Here is a 25,258-nt window from a genome sequence, read left to right as displayed (position 1 = left end):
GATGTTTGCGATAGATAACGCAGGCCTGCGGGCATTAATGGCATGGTGCTTCAAAAAAATGAAGTGGAAAATTAATTTGGGGTTTGTTGGCATCGGTAACGGGTAAAAATCGGCTCACTCAGGTTTATTACATTTCCAATTTTTGCCTGATGACGCTTAAAATAGATTCAGATTAGATTTGATGTTGGATGCGTAGAATACATGTACACAGCATTCTCTCTTTATAAAAAGGATATGTTACAGTCATTATAGCACAGTTTGCAGAGCAAATCTCAAAATCTCAACATTCTGTGGAAGTGTGACATTCACATTGTGGCCTTTACAGTATTTATTGTCACAGGAAGATCTTTCCTTATTCACCTACTAGTACATGTAGCTGGCTGCCTCTTCAAATTGTCACTCTGATGAGAGATGAAATGTACCTGTCTGTGTACCTGTCTGTGTGCCTGTCTGTGTTCATGTACACCGTACAAGAGGTACATGTATATGCAGAGGTGTACTTGAATGTTGTCAGCGCATCTTTCTGAAGGCATAAATTGCATGTTCCAGCTCTGCATGTAGCGCCTAATAGAGATTTTTTTTTCACTATTTTGTGAAAGCAACCAAATAAATATTCTAGTGGTACTGGGTATGTATACATACGTGTATGTGCCCACTGACCACCAGATATATATACATGTACATGTATCTACATATAAGTACGCTGTGCACTCTGTATAGCAGCTGTAGACATTTAGAAATGAGCTAGTCAGGGATGACTTTCAGCATTCTCTGTTACAAAACTCCATTGTTGTCAAGAGAAAATATATCTTAAGGCAGAGAGAAAGGGGCTTTCCCTCAATTTCCTGTATCCAACACCCCCAACTGAAAAAAAAAACCCACCAACAGACAGGCACCATTTAAGCCTATAAAATACACGGCAAAGACAAATGATTTAAAATGATTACAGCATCTCCAGGCAGACTCTTTAACTTTTTTTCTCTGGCTGTTTTCCCCAGCACCAAAAACCTTCTTTCTCCTTTGCCTCCTTTAAGTATTTCCCATTACTTTTTTTTGGAATCGCCTGAAGAATTTTCTCCGTTCCTACAGTATTCCTCGGCCGCGGCACATGTAAATTGATGCAATCCAAAGAGAAAGAGGATGGGGGGGAAAAAAAGGAAAAGAAAGAACTGAGGGTCGATTTGTGGTAATGTATCAAAAGTAATACCGCCGCTTTGGTTTTGGTCAGTGAATTACATGCACGTCCATGTACACTGCCCCAAGGGGAACCAAAAGAACGGACTGTTTTGGTCTGGAAGCTCCGAGATGGCCTCAGCATACAGTGCACCAAGGGAGACGAAGTACATGTATACAGAAGTGCTGTGCGAGGTGGTCTTGTGGGACGGCTCCAAGATCTTAACCACAGATTGGTTGTAAACGTGATTGCCATCCAAATCTACATGTAGCTTCTCCATGGTGGCAAAAACCTGGACAGAAGCATTAATTCTGTGGAGCATCTGCTGAAAGACAGTATACTTGGCAGCGTTTGCGACATGGATGTTGGGCCAAGTGAATTGAAGTAATTGGCACACTTTTTGAAGTCAGTGAAAGAAGATGGCTTACATGTGTACGTGTACATTTTTGAGTAAACAGTTTATTCATTTGTGGGGGCATCATGATAAATTGGTTCATTGTCAATGCTTGTTTGTTGTCAGCCAAAGCGGTTTAACAAAAAAAACAACAACAAATGTTTCAATGAATAAGAAATCCTGATTAAAATCAACATTTGAATAAGTTCTCGTCTTTTTGTTTGTTATATATTTGTCACACTCTCTGCTTTTTGTTTTTGCCTCCTCTTGCATCAATTTCATTATTCCCAAAAAGTATACATGTAAATGTTCCCAGTGCCAGCATGCAACACTCAGAACAAATGACAGTTGATGTGAACAAATTAAGGTTTTTAATATAAAAAGGGGTTTACCTGTGCGTACATGTACACGTGTGCAGAAGAAGGAGGTCAGAGAAAGATAAGATTGGAAGAGGAAAAACAGAGGAGAAATTATACTTCAAGGCAAGCACGTGAATATGCATGTACATGTACCAGTACAACTGCTACTTCATTTATATATGTATTTTTATTTGTACCTGATCATAAATATACACATGATTGCACAGGTGGTTAGTAAATTAAACTCTCAATATCTTGCTCATGAATATAAAAAAGCATGAAGCATACAGTCATGTTGCCAACCAAAGTGTGATATTTTCTAACAACTCAAATGAGACACAGTTCTATTGGCATACCGGTACATGTCTGTGGGAGCGATATTTTTCCCTGTTGCTTAAATGTTCCATTTCGTAAGTATTGAAACAGTTACATGACATCGGTGATGGTAGAACTTTATTAGGGTTGTAAAATATAGCAGGCCTGCCTGGTGAGATTTGCTGGCAGTGGTGTAGGCCTATGTAAATGTGCATTTATTTTTGCATAATGCAAGGTTCAGAGGATTCCTAACGAATCCCCTGCTTACAACATGCAGTCTAGTCCTCATGCGTCAAACATTCAAGGCTAGGTCGAGTACAAAAAAAAGGATTGGAATGACCTTTGTCATTTAAGGACAACCTCCGCTGTGTTTTTACAACACCAGTGCCGTCTGTTGATTGGTTGCTGAGCTGTGAATTCCAGACAGAGGTCCCCTGAGCAGTGTCAATTAAAGTAAGACTTAATATCTAGCGAGGCTAGGCACTAGACTATAAGTCAATAATACACTTGACCCAAAAAGTTGCCTTCTGTCCCTTCCCCATTTTCCGATGGAATGGCTACATGGTCACGGAAGATCGTGCAACAACAGTACGAGCTTGGGGTCCTGTTTACCAAATTAGACCAGTACGAGAAATGAGATTGAGGGAAGGGAAGCTGTTTGGTTTCTGCTGGGTTTAGTGCCTGGATGTGATTCGCTTCCGTTTGGCCGAGGAAACTGTCCCTCGTCGTTACGGATGAAATTAATTTGGGGAGGGTTGTTGCTGGGGTCGATTGTTGGGATTCCCTCAAGGTTAGGATATGTGTACCTCGGGGTGTGGGGTGTTACCGGTACGTTTGCATTGGCTGCTCAGCTAGTGATGCATGACAGCTATTATCCGGGTGAAGGTTACTACTGAGTTGCTTTTTTTTTTCTTAACAAGCAGGAGGAAACAGAAAAAATCAATATAGAGGTTTGGTGTTTGGGGGTTCTGAGCAGAAGTACTGGAATGCCATTCGTGCTTTTGTGCTTGGTACCCATGCACATACATATATCCCTTGGGTTGCTTATCAACACTTGTGTGGGATAGGGAACCAGTGTGTGTGGCAGTATTGAATTTTGTTGCTTGGTTAAACCTGACTGTATGGACACTTGATTTGTTCCATGGATGTAATTTGTTGACTCATTTTCGTCAATCTGTCTCCTGGTACTAGTACATGAAAAAAAAAAATATTGAAGTAGAATTTGTCATTGAGCAACATATCAGCCAGAAACCAGTCATAAACATTACACATTGGTGGTACCCTGTTTTGGCTAGGCAGAATTCTTCTGAGCAAGTTCATGGATACAAGGTACCAAGACGTGAGTGTGTGCATCAACCTGTAAAAGAAGTTATTTGCATGCTCTACGACGCTAGGCAGTTTCCATAAATTGAATCACTGTTGCTTCAGATAGTAGAGCAGGCTTAGGCGACAAGAGGTTTTCAAAAACTTGACACCTCACATCTATCTCTTGCTTCACCTCCAACAACTTCCAACCACTTGAAGGCCTAGTGTTCAAATGAAGTAAAAATACTGAGGTCTTCGTGTTAATTGGCATCACCCAGTTCAATGCTCATCAACAAAGCATGACTTTTGGTTGAGTTTAAAAATCTCCATAGTTGAAAGGGCGAAAATCAGGCAGAGCCAGTAATGGAGACAAAGGCATGATTTGAAAAAAAAAATAAAAAGCCTTGTGTGTGAAAATCCTGAAAGTGACATGGTGTAAAGCAGCTTTCACCCAGGCATTCACATGAAGGCAGTCAACATGCTGGAAATTTGCACATGGTGCTTGTTTTAATGACTGACAATAAAGACCAGCCACTGGATTAAGGAAGTACCTTATCCACTTTGCTTGCCACATCCAATGAAAGTCAATTAAAGCTGGTAACATCTCTGCTATTGTGCTAGCTAAGTACCAGGTGTGATGAATCATTTGCAGCACCTGCCCTCATGAACTCTGACAAGTCTGTTCACCAGGAGTCCTCAATTACGATTTCCCATGTGTCACTAATTGGTGGCTGGCAATTGTTGTGATTCCTGGAAACCCCACAAAACAGTTGCACCTTGGTTGTTTTCAGCGCCAGTGATAGGAAAGTTTTGAACACATGTATGCAGCTTTCATTAATTTTTGGGCTGTTTCACTTTTCTTGTGAGAAGCTTCATTCTCCTGAGGAAGGCAAGATGTTTTTTAGGAATTTTTAAAATGTGATTGGCGGGGGTACATGTACATGTAATTATGATGTTGCACCCTCGTCGCCTCGTCGTTTACAAAGTCACTTTTTGCCTGTCCTGCAATTCAACCCCTCTGCAAAAATAAATAACTGGCTGTTACCACCGCATCTCCAACTGAAATGTACATAGTACACCTTTGGTTTTGTAAAGGTAAATGTTATACTTGGTTATTGTAAGAGGATTTAAGAGGTACATGGATGCAGAACTACATGTACTAGTACATATTTTGATGAAAATTATAATCAAGCCATTCTTTGTATCGCCACTTGACAGGATATCGCAAGAAGCGCGTCAAAATGTCACCACTTCCATCAGTCAGAAGGGAGATGGTCCCTCCATCGGGGGTCAGGCGGAGGTGTCGGCAAAGACCTCGCTGAGACGCAGCCGATCACGGCAGTCGTACAGTCGTGATGAGGAGAGAAGCGAACGCCAGGTGAGCATGTGACGCTTCTGATTAGTTGCCATCAAATATGCATGATGCCTTGACACGATGTTCTGCAGACGAGAGCAACTCATTTATTTTGAGTATATCTGGCTCCCTACAGACAATAATCCCTGGAAGCTATATCATTCGTCAAAGACTTTCCTGCACAAGGGTTGATTCTCAAAATATAATGAATATATCTATATTTCTGGCAATGTCAACATTTTAGATTTGAAAACCCCTTTTTGGCGATAAATTGCTATACTGGTATCATTTTTGAAATTGCTCACCTTTTTACTTGTTGTTGTACTGTTATTTACAAAAGCTGAGCCCAAAACCAAAGATTGTTAGCACGGTAATCAATTTTTGTGATCTGCAGTTGCGAAAGTTGCAGACATAGCTTGATTCATACAAACGCTGAACAAAATACATGTAGAAGGATCTTTCTCTATTGCTGTGGTCCAAACGTGGAGCACAGGTTACATGTAGGAAGAGTGTCATCGCAATCTGTCAGTTTTGGCCAGTGGACAACCCTAGTACAGTTTTGTACTCGACCATCAGTGAGGCAGTGTACTGGTACTTGTGCTGTAGCCGGTGCTTCATTGTGTTATTGATACCTTCATGCTCAAACGATGTGTGTGATGATGCAAACCCACCACAAAAGGCCACAAAACCTTGACTGAGTTTTGAATGGTGTAGTGTGTGACTCGATGACATCTTCTAGTGCAGAGCTGTGCCCTCTCAATTCTCTGCTGTTGTATGGATTGAGTAGCCTCATGCATGCCTGACATCCATCTATTGTCCATTATTGTAATTTGTTTTTACAAATTGAGAGCTTCCAAGTCGGTCATTGTCATAAGTGATGTCTGACTCTTCATCTGTGAGTTGGGCAATTTTACAATTCCTTTTTGCCTCTAAAAGGGTACTCCTCCTCCGATTACCTGATCAAGTGATTGGTTGTGTGGTGCGCATGTAACTGGACCACTAGATCTGTCACTGAAGTAGAACAACTAGGCATATCTTTGTAAGTTTCTCCAAGCATAAAATTGAGGAAGGAAGGAATCATGTTTATTGGGGGGGAGGGAGTTTTCTCTCTCTCTTTCTGCTGGTAAGCATGTGTAAATTCTAGCATGCCTGTGGACGTCACAAGACATGGAATGAAGCAGGCTCTAAGTGGTGTCAGAATCAATGGCATTTTTTTTATTTAATCATTATTTTGCCCTCCGCGTGTCCACAGGCAAGAACAAAAGCTTGGGAATGCGGCAAATCGATCCTGACGTCAGCCAGTACTCTCTGGGGGGAAAAAAAGGTGTAGTGGTTCACATGAGCTTTATGTTTTGTCCCCTTCGGTTTAATCTGGCGGGGGGGCAGGAGGCCTTGAAAAGCAGGATTACTTCAGCCTTTATAGATCTATTGTTAGGCTCCAACAGAACAAAAGAAGCATACGTTGCTTCACGGTGTTAGTAACAACTGTACATGTGGTTAGTGGATGGTAATCTGGCCACAAATTGCAATCTTGGCCTAACAAATTTACCACAAGGGAAAAAATGATGTTGAAGGTTCTCATCTGCTGATACTGTACATCTTTGAAATTGCGTACTGTGGTGGCCAGAAAAACGGTAAGTCTGAAACCGATCATGTTTTTTGGGTGTTTATTTCCAGCAGTAAGTAAATTGTGGACTGGCCACTGTTGCCGGTGTGTGGTAGAGGTGCTGCCCCATCAATACAAAAATCATTGGATGCCCTGGGAACCAGCACAGATGGTCCCAGATGCATCACGCATAGGAAACAGCATCCAAGGACAGGACACCAGCTGCATCGCTATAATACCTGCACATAATCTGGTGTGAACCAGCCGGCCCAATAGGCGAGTGCACCGATGAAACAGCCTTTATAGCCTTTGCAGGCCTCTGAAAATAAAAGCCCCTAATCTTTCTCTGCCCTGGAAGCTCCCTGAACAGTTAAATGCAAATGGTTTCCCCTGTGCCTCTTTATGTGCCCCATAAATACTTGCCCACACTTGATCAACGACCTTTTTGAGTGGTTCGATGTAACTGTTCATGTACCTTAGGCCCAGCATGCATTAAAAGATCAATGTCTGATAGGGTGTATCAGGCTAGACCTGATACAAGGTTGTTCAAAGATAACAATATTGTTAGATTTATCATGCAAGTTTGCACAGTGACTGAATTTACTGGTACACAGGAGTGAACCAGTATCACTTCCGTTACAGGAACAGACAAGCAGAGACTGTTCCCTTGTATCTCAAAGTTATACTTTTATTTCATACTTCAAAATGTTAAAGGCTGCTCTGCTTGACTTTCAGTAAGTTGTTTGTGGGCACTTTATCTCAACTGTACATGTATGTTATTGATTATTATTAATATTACTCACACTTACAAAGCCTGTTATTCCCTGAAGCTCTAAGGTGCTTTACAATCAGTTAAAACGATAAATATTTCAATATACATATAATTATTAAAGACAGTGTGTTAAAAGCAATAAGTTGTACACAGACACAATCCAAAAAGCACTCACATTGAATGTGGCATTACATAAATTCACATTAAAGACCACCACCTAAACAAAATACTTCTTAAAAAATTTGGTTTAAGATTCTTCTGAAAGGATTGCACTGTGGGACTTAATCAAAGCTCCAGTATGTTCACCGGGACCACAATATTGCAGATTTTAAATTGACTAATTCATAAGGTTTTGTGGCAGGCTACGCATATTTTTTGAATTTGCAGTACTTTTTCTTACTGTAGGCAGAGGAAATTAAAATGAATATAATTTGTAAAGTTTAATGCCTTCTTCTTGTAGCTCAAGTATGAACAAAGCAAATCTTGGAGGTAGTTCACATGTCGAAAGCGTACACCAGTCACTTTCCTTTTAACATGAACTTCAATTTTTTTTACGTGTGGGACCTCGTGTGTCAATCTTGCATGCTTTCTGCTTGTTCCATGGCATGTCAGTTGATATATGTACTCTGTGGCAGTTGGAGACTGGATGAATCCAGTCCCAGTGCAAGATAACCTTCAGGAATGAAAAAGGAGATTTGAGATTCATCTTGAGCCAAAAGAAAACAACACAAGTTGGCTTCTGTGCATTTGTGATTTTTTTTCTTTTCCTTTATCTTTTCCTTTCCTTTTCTTTCTTTTCCTTTTTGGGAGAAGGGGGGTATTACACTATCACCTGACATTTTCAGGGTGGAATGTGTAATTAAAATAAGTCAAGTGTGTATCTTAATTCAGGAGAGAGGAGGGTTTTTTTTTCATCAAAAGCCCGGCCTGCTTGCACACTCAAAGAGCCAAGCTGTTACGAGGATGTCATTTAATTTGGTTGATCCACCAAGCCGCCGGGCACATCTTGGCATCCAGTGATGAGAAGAAGCTGCCCGAGGAGGTAAAAGACGACGGAGGAGAAGGAGGATGCACAATTCACAAAAAAGACGAGAGAGGGGAAAAAAAAAACTAAGCTGGAGATACAGTGGCAGGAAATGATGACGCTCAGCAATCGGGGGTAACCCAGTAGGGTTGGCTCGCATCAAAAGAAATGTTTAAACTTGTCCCGTGAAGTGGGAATATCAATATATCCAAAGAGAGTAGGACCTCCATCGTGGCAAGAGAGAGGAGGAAAATTTTGTTTTTGGCCTGAGGTGGCCAATGAAAGAATTAAGAACTATGGGACACCCATGCATGTACATGCAGGGGAGCTGACTGTCATAGATAATTGGGCCATCGGGGACCGGCTGCTCGTTGAATCCGAAGTCTTCCATGATGTTGTTATTAATTTGTGTGTGTGTGTGCATCCAAAAACCATTTTATCCTGCTTTGTGGGTTGATACTATCATTGTTGCCTTGGGGAGGGGGGCATTTGAGCATTGTAGTGAGTGCTTTCCTCATTTTTTGCCCAGTTTTAGAACGGGGGAAAATTTAATGTCAGTGTAAAATGTTGATGTACATGTAGGTTCAAGTACCATTCAGAGAAGAGTCTAAGTTGTTGGAAAGAGTCTGGGTGATTGTTGGAAAGAGTCTGGGTGATTGTTGGAAAGAGTCTTGGTGATTGTTGGAAATTTATCTGATTATTGTCTGTCAGCTTATATTTGACACACTAAAACTAAATTTTTTCTTTACAACATGAAAACCACCGAGAATTTCTAAACATCTGATGTTGAAAGACTTATTGAAAAATAATGCAAGTGATTTTGTTTCATGTTTGAATGAAACCAGGCCCATTGTTTTTTAAGAAAGGAGGCACTTCAAAGGTACTTTTTGCTATGTGCAGAAAGAGAGGTGTGTTCATATGACGCAGTGACAAGATCTCCGTGTAGTGTAGTTGCCTCCAAAAGACCACCAGTACAACCTGCGATGAATACATGTACATGTAACTGTGCTATCATTGGTAACAACTAACAAATGTTGACCACTGTGGTGCGCCCTGAAGCAAAGCCCGAGGTGTTGTCCTACCTCTGTCTTGAGGAATTTATCCAAAGAAACAAGCTCTGAATTTCAGAAGACGACAGGCCTACTGTCAAACTGTACATGTATAATTAACCTAACAGACATAAACGATATCATCTGCAAATGCACCATTCCCTTGCTTTCTTTAATTGTGTAAACCTTAATGTGAAACTAGTGCGGGTACCAGTGAGTACATGCAGAGAGGTTAGTGATCCCCGCATCATGGGAACAAGTCTGTCATACGAGCGCTATCATTGATCAAATTCCCTGGTAGCCTATGCACAAAACGTATCATGGGTACCACGCAAAACTGACTAATAAACAATGGAACGGAAATGTTTGCTCTCGAACTTCCCGAAGCTCTCCTGTGTCGCGCACATGTGTGGGCAGGCTCTATCAGCAGAATTGAGATATCTCACGGTGAGTGTGATATATGCGGAATACATGTATATATCGCCCTGTCATGTGATCGTTCTGGGCCAATAAACGGACAGTACCCAAGACAGGGGTATGACAATGCAACTTCTGTAAATACCACTCAGCAAATATATACATGTACAGTGTACAAGCTACATGTAAGCAAAATATTAGCTGTTCCCCAGTCACAGTTCGTATTCACGACACACTGTTTTGGCTGGTAACCAGCTGAGCAAATATTTCCTATGCCTAGCAAATGTCTGTTGTGTCTTCCTCTCATGCTAAGAAGCACATGCACCTTTTATAGTTGATGGCTGGTCTTGCTAGCATTACATCATAGGCCCTTTATTGGCTCCCATGAGTAAAGTTCACAGCACCATCTCTACCTATTTGTAGTTGATCTAGATCATTTCTTGAGCTGACCCAGTTTTAGCCTCGGGTTGCTAACCACAGACAGCACTGATAAATCCTCCCAAGTCAACTGATCAGGAAATATGCAGGTCTCTCATTTATTCAAAGACAGACATCAAATTAAAGCTTGTTTCCTCATCTCTCTCTTCCTCTTTCAATTTTTTGCTGGGTTAACCAGTGCTTGTTGAAGATATTTCTATCCCAAGATGATTATCCATTAACACAGTCATGGAGCCCATTGCCATTCTGATCATTGAGGTGCAAAATAGAGCTCAGTTTTGTCCAAATTCCTGAGAAATGCAAGCTGGCAGCCTTGTTGGTTGCTTCTGTCCTTCATGCTCAGACAAACATTCCCGTCCACAAACACAGTCTCAGTAGCAGAGAATTTGCAGGCATGCAAATTGTGATAGGTTGCATGCGGGCAATTTGTGGACCTTTGCAGATGATATAGCCTGCAACCTAACTGTATGGTTCTCCTGAATTCTGAATTTTATTGATTGGGACATGGAAAGCTCACAATAAACAAATTGTACCTTTAACTGTATTTGTTCAGTGGCAGATGGTCTTTTGTCATTGATGTAAGCTTGTTTGGCACCTCAAGAATTTGACAATTTATGTGCCTGTAATTTGTAAGAACGTTTATTTGAGTTGTTCAAGTCCAATTTGATTTGCTGAAAAGACCATTTTTAAAGCCACGGCATAAATTTGAACTCTGTAATACACGTACATGTGCATATAAACAGAGTATCAATCAAATGGATATATTTTATATTCAGATAGAAAAGAATGCTTATATAGTACTTGCCTTATCCTTCAAATGTGTACTTTTCTGAATGAATCTGTGGAGTATAATTTGTTTTCAAGATTTATTCCTAAGGCACGTTATACTGCCCAGTATCAGCTGTTAGTAAGCGACCTGCCAAAATCCATTGTTATTTAAATATTCAAGCATTAGAAACAAGTTGTTAAACCTCTCAGGTCAGAATTACAACTTGTGCCAAACGTGTTTTTTGTCTTTTGTCGCCCATTTCCGCCAGGTGCTGTCGGTGGCCTTGTGCACGCATATGGGGGCAAAGAGGGAATTTCATTGTTTGTACACAGCTGTCTGGGCGTCAGTGGCATCTTTTTTTAACAGTAGTTTTTGAAGGCATTGATAAATTGATGATCATTTTTGTTGTAATATTGATTCATACGTAGTTATTCAGTAGGCATTTTTAGGGAATATCCTTTGGAAATTGTAATTTAGTGTTTTCTATTATTACATCCGGGGAGTCGGGTTGGCAAGGTACATTGTAGTTCCTCACCTTTCACCTCTACGGTCCAGGTTCGATCCCCGGCCCGGTCCACATGTGGATTGGGTTTTCAGTCCCTAACTGATTTCGTGGGTTTTACCCAGAGTATTCCTCTGGGGTTTTCCTCCCACCTCTAAAACTGTAACTGCTTCTTATTGTCTCCTCTTTACTGATGTCGATGAATGTGGGTCGTTTGGCGGTTGCCCGAGGCGCACTTATGTGCCTTTGTATGCCATCGGCTCATCCACGTTTGAATGTATTCATTATTCCACGCTTTTGTGTCTTCATTGTACAGCGCATTTGAACATATCTGTATGAAATTTGCACTTTGAAAATGAATAAATTGTATCCTCGCTGGTCATCACTAGTGCATTTCACACATTGATTTTATTGAAGTAGCCACTGGAAGTGTCCACGTATACAGTATAATATGTCCATGCCTGATATTGACTGCGTAAGACTGCACAATATTCCATGCAGCACCTGATAGGCTTGTGACATCTTATCTTCTTTTTCAATATACTGACCTTTCCTGACTCTTGACAATTGTTGCAAAACCCAATAATCATTACTGAGACTAATTAAAACTCGGAGGAAGAGCAAATACATGCACTGGGCTCATGGTTATTGGTATGAGACAATTTTGCCACTGACCCCCCTTTTTTTTTTTTTTGATGGTGGTTGGTTGTCTTCCATCGTTTTTCCTGCCAACATCCAAGGACGTTGGAGGAACGCAAGATCAATCAAGCCTGTAATATTACATGTACCTGCAGGGATGGTTTAAGCATATGCTACAGCTAGTACAGTTTTCTGTGGGATATTGTTCCACTGATGGAGCATCCCATCCGCAGCTGTTACCAGGGCCTGAAAAACCACGGGCATCGACAGTCGCCCCTTTTCAAATTGGCGCTAACGTTCTGACAATGGGCTGGCGGCAGTGTAACAAGGAAATGAATTCAAGTATGGATCACTTCTCTATTGTCGACTCGTGTCATACAGGGCAACAAAGCTCGATACAATGGAGCCAGTACTAGAACAAGGCATGTCATCTGTATGCAGGTGTTGTTTTGGAACTAAATACATGTAGGTTACCAGTGGAATGCCCCAAAATGGTATACCCACGGAGGTGTAAAATGTTTGCTACTACCGGTAAATGTGATTCCCAAACACAGATTTCTTTTTGTCCAAGAGCCTGAACTACTTTGCCTCCTAGAAACTGCTTTTTGTAGTTGAAAAAATTACATGATGCAACAGATGTGGACATAATTTTTTTTTAATGAAAGACTTTGCATTTTGGGGTAATTTACAATCCAGCTCTGTTAGCTCTTGAAATTCCTTTAATTTCTAAATATAGAATAGAGTTGTACATTGGTGTATACTCCTTGCAGCCTGTACATTTAAGACCCCCTCCCCGTAAACTGAAACTGAGAATGAAGTCTAGTTATTTATAGTGGTACCTGTGCATTGTTAAGTATGCTCTCAGATAGCACTTTATTGATGTCCATTAAGTGCTATTCACCTTTGTGGTATTTTGAATGTGCTGCCTGCGTAATCCACACTTCAGCCCCTTTTCACTCAAATCAATATTGTTACGGGAATGACATGTGCATTGATGCTGCCAATTTTGGATACATGGATACCCGTGTTCTAGCCATGTTCCTGTTTTGTTTTGTTTTGTTTTGTTTTGTTTTCCTCTTGCCTGCGGTTAACCGCGTATGGTTCAGGGGTTGATGTACATTAAGCTTGCTTTATCCCCTAAAGACAGCCACCATGCATCAGTTGTCCCATGATCTCCCTCATATGCTATCTCCCTACTGTAGCAAGCACGTGCCATTATGTGGCAGGGTGCATATATTGTTCTGTCGATCTATGTTTACCGGGAAAGACCGTTACTCGAAAGGGACCAACCACCTCGGAGGGTGCAGTGTACACGACGCTACAGACACACACCTCGGCAGGTTAGCATACATGCACCCACCTGCATTTATTGGCCGGCATTCTTCTGGAGCTTAACAACTTTACATAAGAATGGGCAGAAGAAAAAGGAGCCACAGTGCAAGACCACAGACGCTGGGATGACACTTGAATAAGGCAATTGAAGAGTCCACCAGCAGCTATTTTTGGTTTCGGTGTCCTTATTTTTGTGGAGGGGAGACCTCACCATTGAGAGAGTGGAACGTGCTGCGCCACGTTTTCTCTTTTCCCTTTTCAACTCAAATTTTCCAAACGACTTGGCCCATTGTTTGCCTACAGCCCCCAATGACGAACATGTGTGCGTGCGGCGGTTATTAGGAAAGGCAGCCATGTGCATAGGAGGCAGTTTATTGCAGAGATGGAGTGCGTGGCATTTTTTTTTTTTTTTCCATTTCACGAAGGATGCATCTAACCATGAGGATGGGAGAGTATGTGTGTACACCAGTTCTGGGTAGCGTCGCAGTGTGATCAACGTCACTGGGCACGATACATGTACATGTACACACTTGGTGTGTACATAGAGGGATAGTAGTAAATGTCATGTGCTGTTCACTGAGAGAGGACTTTGTGTAGATGTACCAGCAGGATGCTTTGCAGTCAGGAGACTGCACAAGGTGAGGTGTTTATTTACTAATGAGACTGCCAAAATCCCTCCTTTTCTTTTTTTCATTTTTCCTTGTTTTTCAACACAGTTTTTAAGCAGAATCAATAAGGGTTCATTTTGGGCATGTGTGTGGAAATACCTCCTCTTTCAGGTCCCTAACCAGCTGGACTTCAGTGATTCAGGCACAGTTGATACTATGGTGTTATTGTGGTGGTGATGTTAACTCCAGTGGTTAAAGCCATTTGTTTTTATTGTATCCATGACAATTTGCTTGTTACCATTTTGTTACCTTTAATGAGCTTTTTGTTCAGCTCTGCTCATGCACGATTTCTAGTACACATACCTGAACCGATGGATGTATTCCATTCAGTGACTCTCAAGATATTTTGTTTGAATGTGTAAGAACCAAACAGATGAAAAAAATCTTGACATCCCATGCCTCGGCAGGGAAGCACATGTAGGATTCCCTCATGCCTGGTGTATGGAGTATGTATCTACTGTAAACAGGGTGTCAGTGCATTGGCAAAATAAACATGTTCAACAGTGTGTGTACAGGGATTGCCATGAGTGGATTTGTGGTTAGGGAGTTTGTTGCCGTGTGGGTTCATCTGCATCTAACTGAACCGTGACTGAGGGAGGACGGAGCAAGGGCAGAGGAAGGGAATACCAGTAACAATTAATGAAGTTGCATGGGCCCAGTGCACATTGGATTATAACTGTGCAAGGCCGAATAAGCATGGTAGAAATTCTCCAGGGGAATGGATAATGCAAACACAGCTCTATTTAGCAGGAGGATTGTAAACCAGATTTTTTGAAGGGGCGCTTAACAATTTTTTTAGGTATCAGTTTTCAAAAACTTGGCTTATAGAAATGAACTGAAAACGGATTCTTGTTGACATTTCAGAATCAAGCAGATTTACCCTTGAAGAGTCCTGTATGGAACTTTTTGGTTGGATGAATATCAAGTTCAGATATGAGCTCCTAGAAAAATCTGTTGTTCGTGGTCTTTATTTCATGCCTTTTTCTGTTGGAAACTTTACAAGCCACTTTGAGTGGCAAGTCATCCAAACCTACATGTAGGGCTTTGTTGTCTCTTTCTCTAGATGTCCCTCAGAGGACACCATCTTTGTAGAAAAATTAGAACTATGTATTCAACACCATCAGGTGCGTGTTTGCGCAGTGTGCAAAATGTTCTATATACTGGGAAGTACAACCAGCCGTAGATGTCCAAAGTGCTGATGCACCTGATGTATAAAAAACACATCTTTTGTACCAAGAGGAGTAATTTTGTCTACAAGAAAAGCCTTGTGTTCGCAAGTTTGGGGTTTTTTTTGTGTAAAATCAAAATCATGCCTGTGTAAACTTGCTCTGTAAAAGTAATTTTTTTAACCCCGGGGAAAAAAAAAGAGAATATGGAATTGCCACTCTTATGGACTGACCCAAGGGTGCAATTTTCTGAGAACCCTGCAGCTTCTCCCTCCTGGGGAATAATGAATGGCAAAACTGAGACCTTAAATCACCCCGGGATCCATTTGGTGGCCTATGCGTACTTCATAAGCCTCACACGTCCGCAGTGGAAGGATCGCAGACCCCTGATTTAATGCGCGGTCACGTAGGCTGTGCGCGTGTCACTGTGGATTTTTGTTGGGATGGAGATTAGGTAATCAGTAAACGCTGGTCTTTGACATTTTCAAGTGAAAAATGCGTCCCTCCACTCATTACTGCTTCACAACTGAATTTGTGTCACTTAGTAAAAGAAGCATCTACATAATCACATGTAGTTCTTCTTTTCATGTGTTTTTCGGAAAAGCAGCTGGCTGTGTCGGTGATCACTTTAAAACATGGATATGTGTCTTTCTGTGTCTGTCTTTCTTGACACTTTATCCCTCCGCTTGCATCAGGAAGTCGAGGCAATTGTAGGAAAATGTGATGCAAGCAGAGAGCATATGCTGCAAGACGGTGTTGTACCAGTGTCTTGGAGGATAGCCAAGGGCCACGACCCTCCTCAGAGCAGGGAGCAAGACAAGCAGGCTAAAATGAACCCAGGGTTACATTCGCAACAAGTTTGATTGTGTTTTCCAAAGTGCTACCGGGCTCATAAATTCAAGCCTGAAAGAATGCCTCTAGCTTCTGGTTAAAGGTACAAACTCGTGACAGTGTGCACGTCTCCTTCCAGTGGCCGTCCAAACAAATGGAGGAATTTGTCTTTAGTGAGTTCTTGATGAAGAAACTGTCTTCTAGTTGTGCATGTGCATGTATCAAGTGAAATGATTGCAACAACTGTTCAGCTTGTATATTGTCATGAACTTTGATGCAGTCTTTCACATTTTGCATGATTTATAACGCATACGTACTTTTCACCTACACTGTGCGCGTAGGCTCTGCCTCTGAAACATATCGTTCATAAATGATATTTTCATTAACATCAGATGTTAATGAGGAAAAGATAATTTTGATTATGAATTCCTCATTTACTGATTTGTGCAGTTTGGGAAAAAACAGCAAGCTGAACATTTCAATTCATTGCTTTTTCTTTTGGTAGCCAGTAATCAAAATGAAATTGGTGTTAATTCCGTGCAGGCAGATTGTAAGTGGGATCTTTTGGCTGCCACCAATAATCCTATTACGTTATCCAGGCAGTGCGTGCTATAATCCATCTTAAAACACTCAGGCTTGTTGGCGTGCTGTCCACATTGAGTAAGTTGACCATGCTTAATTACTGATTCATTGTAGATGTCATCTGTGTCCACTGTATGATGTCATCATGTCAAGAGCAGTCCAAAGGGTTAGGGCTTTGGAATGACATAGCATGGGCATTAATTTTGTTGCGTCTTTTACAGGGGATGGGAAATGAGTCCAACAGTGCTCTCCAGAATGCCATGTTCACAACAGAGATACGTGTACCTGTATTTCCTAGTTACCGCAGTTGTACTTGAATACCACAAGCTGTTACGTATGAAGTTAAATTCTGAAACTTCCCATAGTTACACACCTGAGAGTGTTGGATAGGGTTGTTGGTACCATCTGGCATTGGTTGGAAGTGTTTATGAAAAAGTGTATGCTTCAACATTTTCCTAAATTTTGCCTCCCCCCTCCAAAAAAAGGGCATGGCACATGCAGGATATGCATCCATAATGTAAGGATTTTTTTTATCACCATGTAGAAACCATTCCTGAAACAATGGAGCTTTGTACGGTACCATCAGATCAGCTTGGTTTCTGGTCCTGTCACAGTGGAATCTGCCTTTATGTCCCTTTTGCAACTGGGTAATTCCAGAAATTAGTGGTCCAAAAGTGTGACATTTTTGTGTCCCTGTTACATCTGACCTTTGTTATTTGACATGGAAATAGCACCAGAATTGATTTCAAACTATTACTATTTGTTTGGCAGGCAATTTGCACTAATTCATCACTCTTGGAAATTAGAAAATGTGTTCTGAACTTACAAAATCATATATCAGATTTCTGCAATTATCCATCTGTAATTTTTCATGGAAATCTTCTTTTTAAATCTTTCTAGAGAAATAGGTCAAGGTTTCTCAGGTCATTCATGCATACATATGCACGTGTTTAGTGTTGCATGCACTTGGAGATCCCTCTTTATCAAGTTTGTTATGCGTTCATCAAAATTTTAAAATAACTTTATTCTAAGCCAAACATGTATGCATGGAGACTGTTTGTTTTGTGTAAAGGTAATTGTTATACATGTACATGTATTATTTGTACACTGTTCTTCGCATAAAGAAGCTCTATTTCCAAGTAGTATAAAGAACGTACATGTACATGTACAGTCTCCTACAACCTTCAAACTTCATTTATTCCATTAAGTCCATGTCAGTCCCCTTTTTGTTTTTTTGATACCGTTCACATACATTAGAGTGCAAATTTTCCTAAAATGATGTGAAAAGTTCCATTCACGTCATTTCCCTTCCTTCAGAGACCGGCTCTAGCTGTTTGCTGTCGGCACAGTCATCTGTCTTCTGTTTTTCGCCCGATATTGTCATCATATCTCGTCCCCCTTCCTCTACCAATCCATAGACAAGCCCAACACAAACAGTTTGGCCAGCAGTCAGTTTTGACACCAGGGATGGGGGTGGTGTGTAATCTGATTTTGTTTGCTAAGTGGCGTTTGGATAACTGCATTACGGGTCAAGCCTGCAGTCTCTGCCGCTTTTTCCCCCCCTGGTGTTTCGCTTGGTAGATCGGCGATATCGTCATTCTGCCAGCTGCCCCCCCTCCCATATTAACCTCACTCCTGCCGGGACAACTCTGAGAAATAATACAGATCTAACGTACAAATTTTGCGCACATGAATAATACACAGTTTCACAGTTTCAGTGTAACCTTGTCGATGCTGTCAATAAAAACCGAAACCTGTCATTCGAAAGTATAATTCTTACCTTGATGCAATGCCATTAAGTGAGGATATTTGAAGATGACATATTGCGGTGCTTACAAGTAAAACTAGCTCAGATGGACACCATGCTGGGACAGTGGTAACTAACATACGGTGCCATATTGAAGTCGATCAGCCATGATTACACTGTGTGCCTATGAGTTGAGAATAGAAAAGCTTTACCTGAAAGTAAAGTCCATTTTTGTGCCATCAGTTGTGAAGATTAACCCTTGTTGATTCTAAATCTAATTATCCAAAAAGTTTCACACCAAGAGTCTGTAATATTCAATGGATTCGGGACTGGCGTGACCCAGCTAGCATTGATTAAAGTAAAACGGAAAAAGAAAAGTACAAAGAAACTGTACATGCCTTTTTTTTTTCCTTTTAAAAGAAAAATTAGGATTCTCCTCGGTCAGAAATGCTCGGGAATTATAAGTTTAAATCATAAGATGCATGTTTATTGCCTGATACCGGTACCTCATATTGCGTTACTATATACCTTTGTTGGAAATATCTAAAACTGCCTTGTCCAAATTTATATGTTCTCATTACTTTTTTAGTCACTGTACAAATTGAAGTATGGGCTGGAGTACACATTTCATGCCGCAGTGTTACTGTGATCCTCCAATGTAATAGTTAACTACTACTTCCCCCTCTGCAACTGGAATTTTTCTTCATGAGTAAAACTGGAAAAATTTGAGCTCATGGTTTGCTTCTTTGGACATGACATGGCTAGGCTTGTCTGTAGTGCCATTGGTTCTGTGCCTTTTTTTCCCTGGTTTACATTGTTGCTTTTTCCAAGGACTGCCAAATCCAGGTTTGAATACCAGTGGTTTGGGGCATGTCACAAGGTATCAGCCTTGTCACTATGTAGAAGTGTTCCCCAGAGGTGTATTGACGAAGAAGAAGAAGCCCTGAAGTGGTCTTACACATTACTGTCATGATTTTCAGGGACTTTGTTTGCATATACAAAGGATTGTATACAAAAGGTGGTCATTTTGGAAGAGTCTAGAGTAGTGAAGTGCTCTGTATTTTGGCCTTGGTGCAGAAAAGAAGATCCTTTTGAAATCGTTAAGTGAAATGTTCCTTAGAAACTGTCAGTTGGATGAAAGATGCTTGTTTTGACTTCAGGAAAAACTTTTCACAAAAATACTAAAAAAGTCAAATCTGAATTAAGCTGTTGACCCTGTGAGAGTTATTTGTGACTATTCAATTTTGAGGTATTGGTATAACGTGAAACAATTCATATTTCAACATTAGGAGCGGATTTCTTGAAAACAGACAGCAACATCACCTCAGAAACTTTAGTTGGTGACAGTGTCACAGCTGAGAATCAATCATCACTTTCATACCTGGTGATATTTTTTCTAAATGTGTTTTTTTTTTGTTTTTTTTTTCTCTCTCTCTCTGAGCTCACTACTTTCTTGATTTCATAGTTATTATTTAAACAGAAAATGATCATGTTTGGCACTGTTCAGAGAGCAGTGATGTTAGAAAACTAACCATAACGTTTAGCAAGGCCCACATACATGTATGTTTACAACATTATTTGTGCATGATTACATTTTGAAATTGGCCAACTTCAGTAAGTTTTTCACAGTATACCCTAAAAAGGGAGATTGCAAAGGTGTCAGTCTGTTACTATGGCAACACATAGCTTTTACCTGGGCCCAATTTCATGGCACTGCTTACCACGAAGCAGATTCTTGCTATACATAGCACAAGACTTGGCCTAGTGGTAGCATATATCATGGGAACATTGCTACGCTTAGCACAAAACTTACATGTACACACATTGAGATTTCTATTACATGTACATGTTTGTAACTAGGTCAAGAGCACATGTTCCTCCAAGGTTCCGGTAAGTGTGCCTTTTGCTGTGCTCACTGCTTACTATCTCCATAAAATCTGTGGAGCCTCTATAAGGGTAAAATCGTCTGCTTAGCAGCACCATGAAATGGGGTCCTGATAGATCCTTGCAAAGTGCAAACTTCAAAGAAATCTCTGTGATAGAGGGACACTTCGAACGCATTAGAGTTTTGATGCTGCCAGACCAAGATCCACCATGAAAACTTCTTTCAGTACTGTTGCATGTATGACAGTCTGTCAACCACAAAGCTATCTTTCTACAACTAAGTCCAGCACAGCAAATTTGCAGGAATGGACCATGGATGAAAATAGCATGTTTTTGCTGTTGCTTTTAAGTTATTCACTTTTGCTGAGAAGATCATCTGTATTTTCAGCCCTGCTACTCTTTGAAGTTCAGTTCAGCTCGTTAAAATTGTCTCTCAAAGATCACCAAAGTGAATTAAGTTATGTCCTGCCTCTTGTTCCTGGCAGTGTCACGAGGGCGTGATCCCAGCTATGCATTCCGCTGTGGAATATCAACTCTTGTCTCTCAGCACCCCACCCAAATCAAAAGACAACTTGGGTAAATGCCAGCTCTCACAGTTGCTTGTGTTTTGTCAGCAGACTGTTGTGTTTGGTGCATGCTAAGTTCTGGATGGCTGAAATTTCCCACAGCTGTCAGCCTTTATAAGTTACATGTATGTGATGCATACAGAATTTACAAACTTTACTTAGTACTTGTTCATATACATGTACAGTGCCTGTGGTAGGCAGGTCGCTGTTATCAGTAGTGTACCTATACTGAGCACCCTATTTGGGGACATGACCCAGCACTTATCAAATTAAGAGTTTATTGCTGGTGTTGTAAAACCCATTGGGTCCCCGGGACCACTCCAATTTTGTATGCATTAACACTCCCCCTTTCATATATCCATCACCCTGAAGTGCTCCCCACATACATGTCCGGATTGCCTGAGCATTTTCAAGTAGGCCTCAAACTACAATATCGACCAGGGTTTGGTCAGCAAAGCAAATTGTGTGTACTTTGCATAAAGCTCTTCCTGGTTCTTTGAGCGTGAACAAGATAACGTTGTCAAGCATACGTCAGCCTTGTGTGTTTTGCATTATCATGGCATTTCTGTTGTTGGTTTACCGACAAACATGCTGGTACCTGTGTCACCGACTAACAGACCAAAAAAAAAGTCAATTTTCTCGCACTGTATAATCCCACCTTCTGCCAGCCGAAAAACTGGGCTTGTATACTTTGACTTGCAAAGTTCCAGGGACTTGGAGACCAAGAAGGACCAAAATATGATCATACAGGCAAGGTGATGTCAGTGTTCAGTCTTTGGACAGCAGCATTTTTGGTTTCTTTTAGGGGGTAGTAAATTAATTAGTCATGAGCCCCTGATTACAAAAGAAAGGCTTTGGTGTGGTGGTCACTCACATATAGTGCCTGTCTATTTGCTCATTTTACACACTGCTGCCATAGGCATACAGAGCCTCGATCTGGCAACTTTACACAGTGAATATAGCCGGTTCCATGATTCCCGTGTATGTTGCTTAATGATGTTACATCAGCTCTTATACCACACATTTGGATAATATTTAAAAGCTACACTGACGCGATTCCGACGTGATTTTACAAGCTGCCAGATTGAGGCTCTGCGTGGGTATGGTGGCAGTGTGAAAAGAGCGAATTAACTGTTTTTGTCCCTGCATGTGGTTCACTACTCATGCATGTTTATATGTACCAGCACCCTTTAAGAAAAAATTATCTGTAACTCTGTTGGTTCATACGGATACATGTGAAATATTCTGGAAATGTAATCATTTTGTTCGTTATTGAGTGATTGATACACTTTTACAGTAAATAGCTGATAGTGTGTGGATCAACTTTTCTTTTTCTTTGTCTTTTTTTTTTCTTTGTTTTTCTTTATTTTTTGTTCCATTTTTAGCATAAATTATGACATTACTGTGCTGGCCTTGCAGCACAAGCATTATGTAATTCGAGTAGACTCAAGGATGCAATTTTGTTTGTATTTTCCAAAAAAGAAGTAAAAATTAACATCCCCATATACCAGTATATAGTACTCCAGGGTGTAGTAGCTAGCCTGACTTGCCATGTGGAAATACCTCCCAATGTGAATAAACAAATTTTGAATCTTAGAGCCTGAAAATTCTCGGTCTCTATGCATCTGCTCTCTCGTAATCCACTCAGCGGCGAGAGAGTCATCAGGAACAAACACTGACCCTCCAGGGAAGAATTTAGGGAAAAAATAACAGTTTCATTCTGGGCATTTCCCACTGTCCAGGATTGTCCAAATATCCCCCAGGCGACTTGCGGGAGTGCAGGGGAAGGCTGCCCCACATACATGTACATGTACATGTATATCCAAACGGCATGGAACTAAGTAACTCTTGTGCTAACAGGAATGCATGGAGATGCAGGTGGACTGGTACTTACATCCACCGGTTGGTTAATCTATGCATTTGACATTTCGGGTAGTTCCTACATTTTAAATGGGAAGATGAATGAATCGCTCGACTTTAAATTTGGTGGAGAAATCATCTACAAATTTAGGTCAAAGATACATTCTATTTTTTAAGAGCGTCCTTTTTCTCTGCATCAGTGTCTGCGAGAGCCCAGTTTTGCGTTTTGTTTAGCTTTGAAAAATGATCCGTTGTGCTGTCATATCAGTGTTTGCTGTTGATATAATTGTGATTTTCCAAAAATCGTTAAGTGGTTATTGACAAGATGAAAAAAGGAGATGGCACCCTATTTCTGCATGCATGGACATTGACCTGAGTGTTCAGTCACTGCAGTAGTGCAAGGAGGGCATTGCGTGGATTGAACATGTAAACTGAGATCCACTAATGGACGATGCATGGCAAATGGGTGGAAAAACCGTGACTTTTTTACAAGGCACTCCACCTTTGATACTGGGCGGGAGGTGCAGAAGACTAAAAAACAATGAGGAGGGAGAAGAGCTGTTGGGATGTTGAAAGAGCTAACCGTGCGTGTCATCTTCAAGATCTACTAACTGTCACATGCGCGCACATGTGATGCATGCTTGATTTGGAGGGAACAAACGTCAATAATGGAAGTGGTCACCTGCGTATACACTAGGTGTATAGGACAGCATTCAATGTGTAGCTTCTTAGAAATGGAATACATTTCTTTAATAGTAGATGCCTGAATTTTGCTGACGATTTACAAACATTCATTTGGGTAAAAAGGGATGTGGAAAGAAAAGAAAAGAAAGAGAAACTTCAGTTCTGACATACAGCACATTTAGTGGATTAGCAGATGTGATTAGGGTACATTTTACACTATAGCACAAGAAAACGGCCTTCAGCAGAAGCACCTCATCGGTTGAACAGTTTTATGCTCATGGCAAGGGTTTGCTTTGTTGGAAGCGATGCGTACACAAGGCAAAGTCGTTTTTGAACCAACAAAGTGCATTTCCCACCAACCTCCGTTGTTGGGAAAATTGCCCCGTCTCATAATCCTGCTCAGGGCCCATAGTACTGTATTGTACATGTACATTGTACATGTACACGTGTACTTGGTTAATTATAGTGCTTCCCATCCCTTGGCTCCAGCTCACACGTAAGGTGGGACATTTGACTATTGCCTAGCGACTGTGTAGACCAAACTCTGGCTGAACAGACAGTAGAGATTGCCATGGAGCAGTTGCCCTCTCTTACAGGCACCCTCTTTTATAAGCACCGACTAATTGCTGGAACCCGAATCGGTTTTTGCCGTACCCTGGAAAATCAAATTTATGAAAATTTCAGACCAGAATAAGTAAGGATACCTCACGTGTTACATCGTGTACTTTCATTCAATTTTTGTCTAACTTCTTACAACTTAGTTATAACTTACAACTTAGTTATAATAAATATAAATTTGCCGTCTGGGAAGTCATGGTTTCTTCCTCTGGCACCACTTTTTAATTATCTTTTGGAGGACACAAACAGTTTGAAATTCTTACTGTTTGTTACAGAGGAAGAGAGCAGAGTTTGTGCTGTATGGCCTCCATATGTTACCAAGTGAGGAATCCTATTTGACATTTGTTACCTATAGAACAAAAAAAAAAAAGAAAGATTGCCAAAAACATTCCTCTTTCAGTAACTCATGGAGCAGACTTGCCAATACTGATCAGTCCACCGCATATACATGTACATCTCTGGCAGCAAGCTGGTTCCACCAGTCTTGAGTTGGGGGGTGTCAAGCTCATTTACCGTTAAATCCCCTGCATTTAGTCCCCCGGGGGGGCCTGGCCCTAGGGTATGATTTATGCATAGCATTGACAGAGTATGGGAGGATCAGGCCATTAGAAAAATTGGAATTAGTGAAAACTAACAGGATGAATGGAATTAGAAAAAGACAGTCACAGTACAGAAGGAATGCATGGTGTGAATGCGATTGTGCATGTATTTTATGTACCGTGGGCTTCTAAACCGATCTAATTTATCCCTAGATTTACCGGTATGTGCTATGCGTCATTTCATCTCGGCATCAGTATAGTAATTATACCAATCTGGTAAAACTAAATACGGTAAGATATTCCCATTTAATGAATGCTTATCAATAAGTCATGGTCTTCTGCAATTTGTCAGCTGTGACTGAGGCTCATCATGAATTCTGAATTTTCTGATTTCTTAAAGAGGCCTACAATGAAATTTTTCTCAGGGAATTTTTGGGGGCATTGTCTAGTCCTTCCAAGTGTTTCAAAATATTTGGCATCCTTTTGGGGTTTAATTGTATTGAAGTGCATTCAAGCATTTGAAATGTTTTCACGGACAGTGGGTGGCTCCGGTGTCATTCAGGGAAGACATTCAGTTTGGGGATTTACTGTTTAAAATGTGAACCCAAAATTTGCTCGATGAAATTATTTGCAAGAATGTGTTGCTTGCTGGCTTACTGCTGTA

General features: G+C 40.8%; 1 protein-coding gene across 5 annotated transcripts in view; it reads left to right on the top strand.

Annotated features, from left to right (window-relative positions):
• The window catches only part of LOC110983392 (uncharacterized), an 80,633-nt gene that overhangs the window by 30,120 nt on the left and 25,255 nt on the right, over nucleotides 1–25,258 (top strand). For 3 of the 5 annotated variants that reach the window (XM_087135353.1, XM_087135351.1, XM_087135352.1), the window contains exon 2: nucleotides 4,766–4,925. In XM_087135353.1, coding sequence (XP_086991479.1) covers nucleotides 4,766–4,925 — 160 coding nt within the window. Of the gene's footprint in view, nucleotides 1–4,765; nucleotides 4,926–6,371; nucleotides 6,536–13,874; nucleotides 14,088–25,258 lie in introns of those variants that run through there. The other 2 variants (XM_087135356.1, XM_087135355.1) reach the window with 2 other exon arrangements.

This window comes from Acanthaster planci, linkage group LG04 (assembly GCF_054643075.1).
Source record: "Acanthaster planci isolate LZ-2023a linkage group LG04, COTS_SCS, whole genome shotgun sequence".
Taxonomy (NCBI): domain Eukaryota; kingdom Metazoa; phylum Echinodermata; class Asteroidea; order Valvatida; family Acanthasteridae; genus Acanthaster; species Acanthaster planci.
The sequence above is the reverse complement of the archived record's forward strand: the minus strand, read 5'-3'. Positions and strand labels throughout refer to the sequence as shown.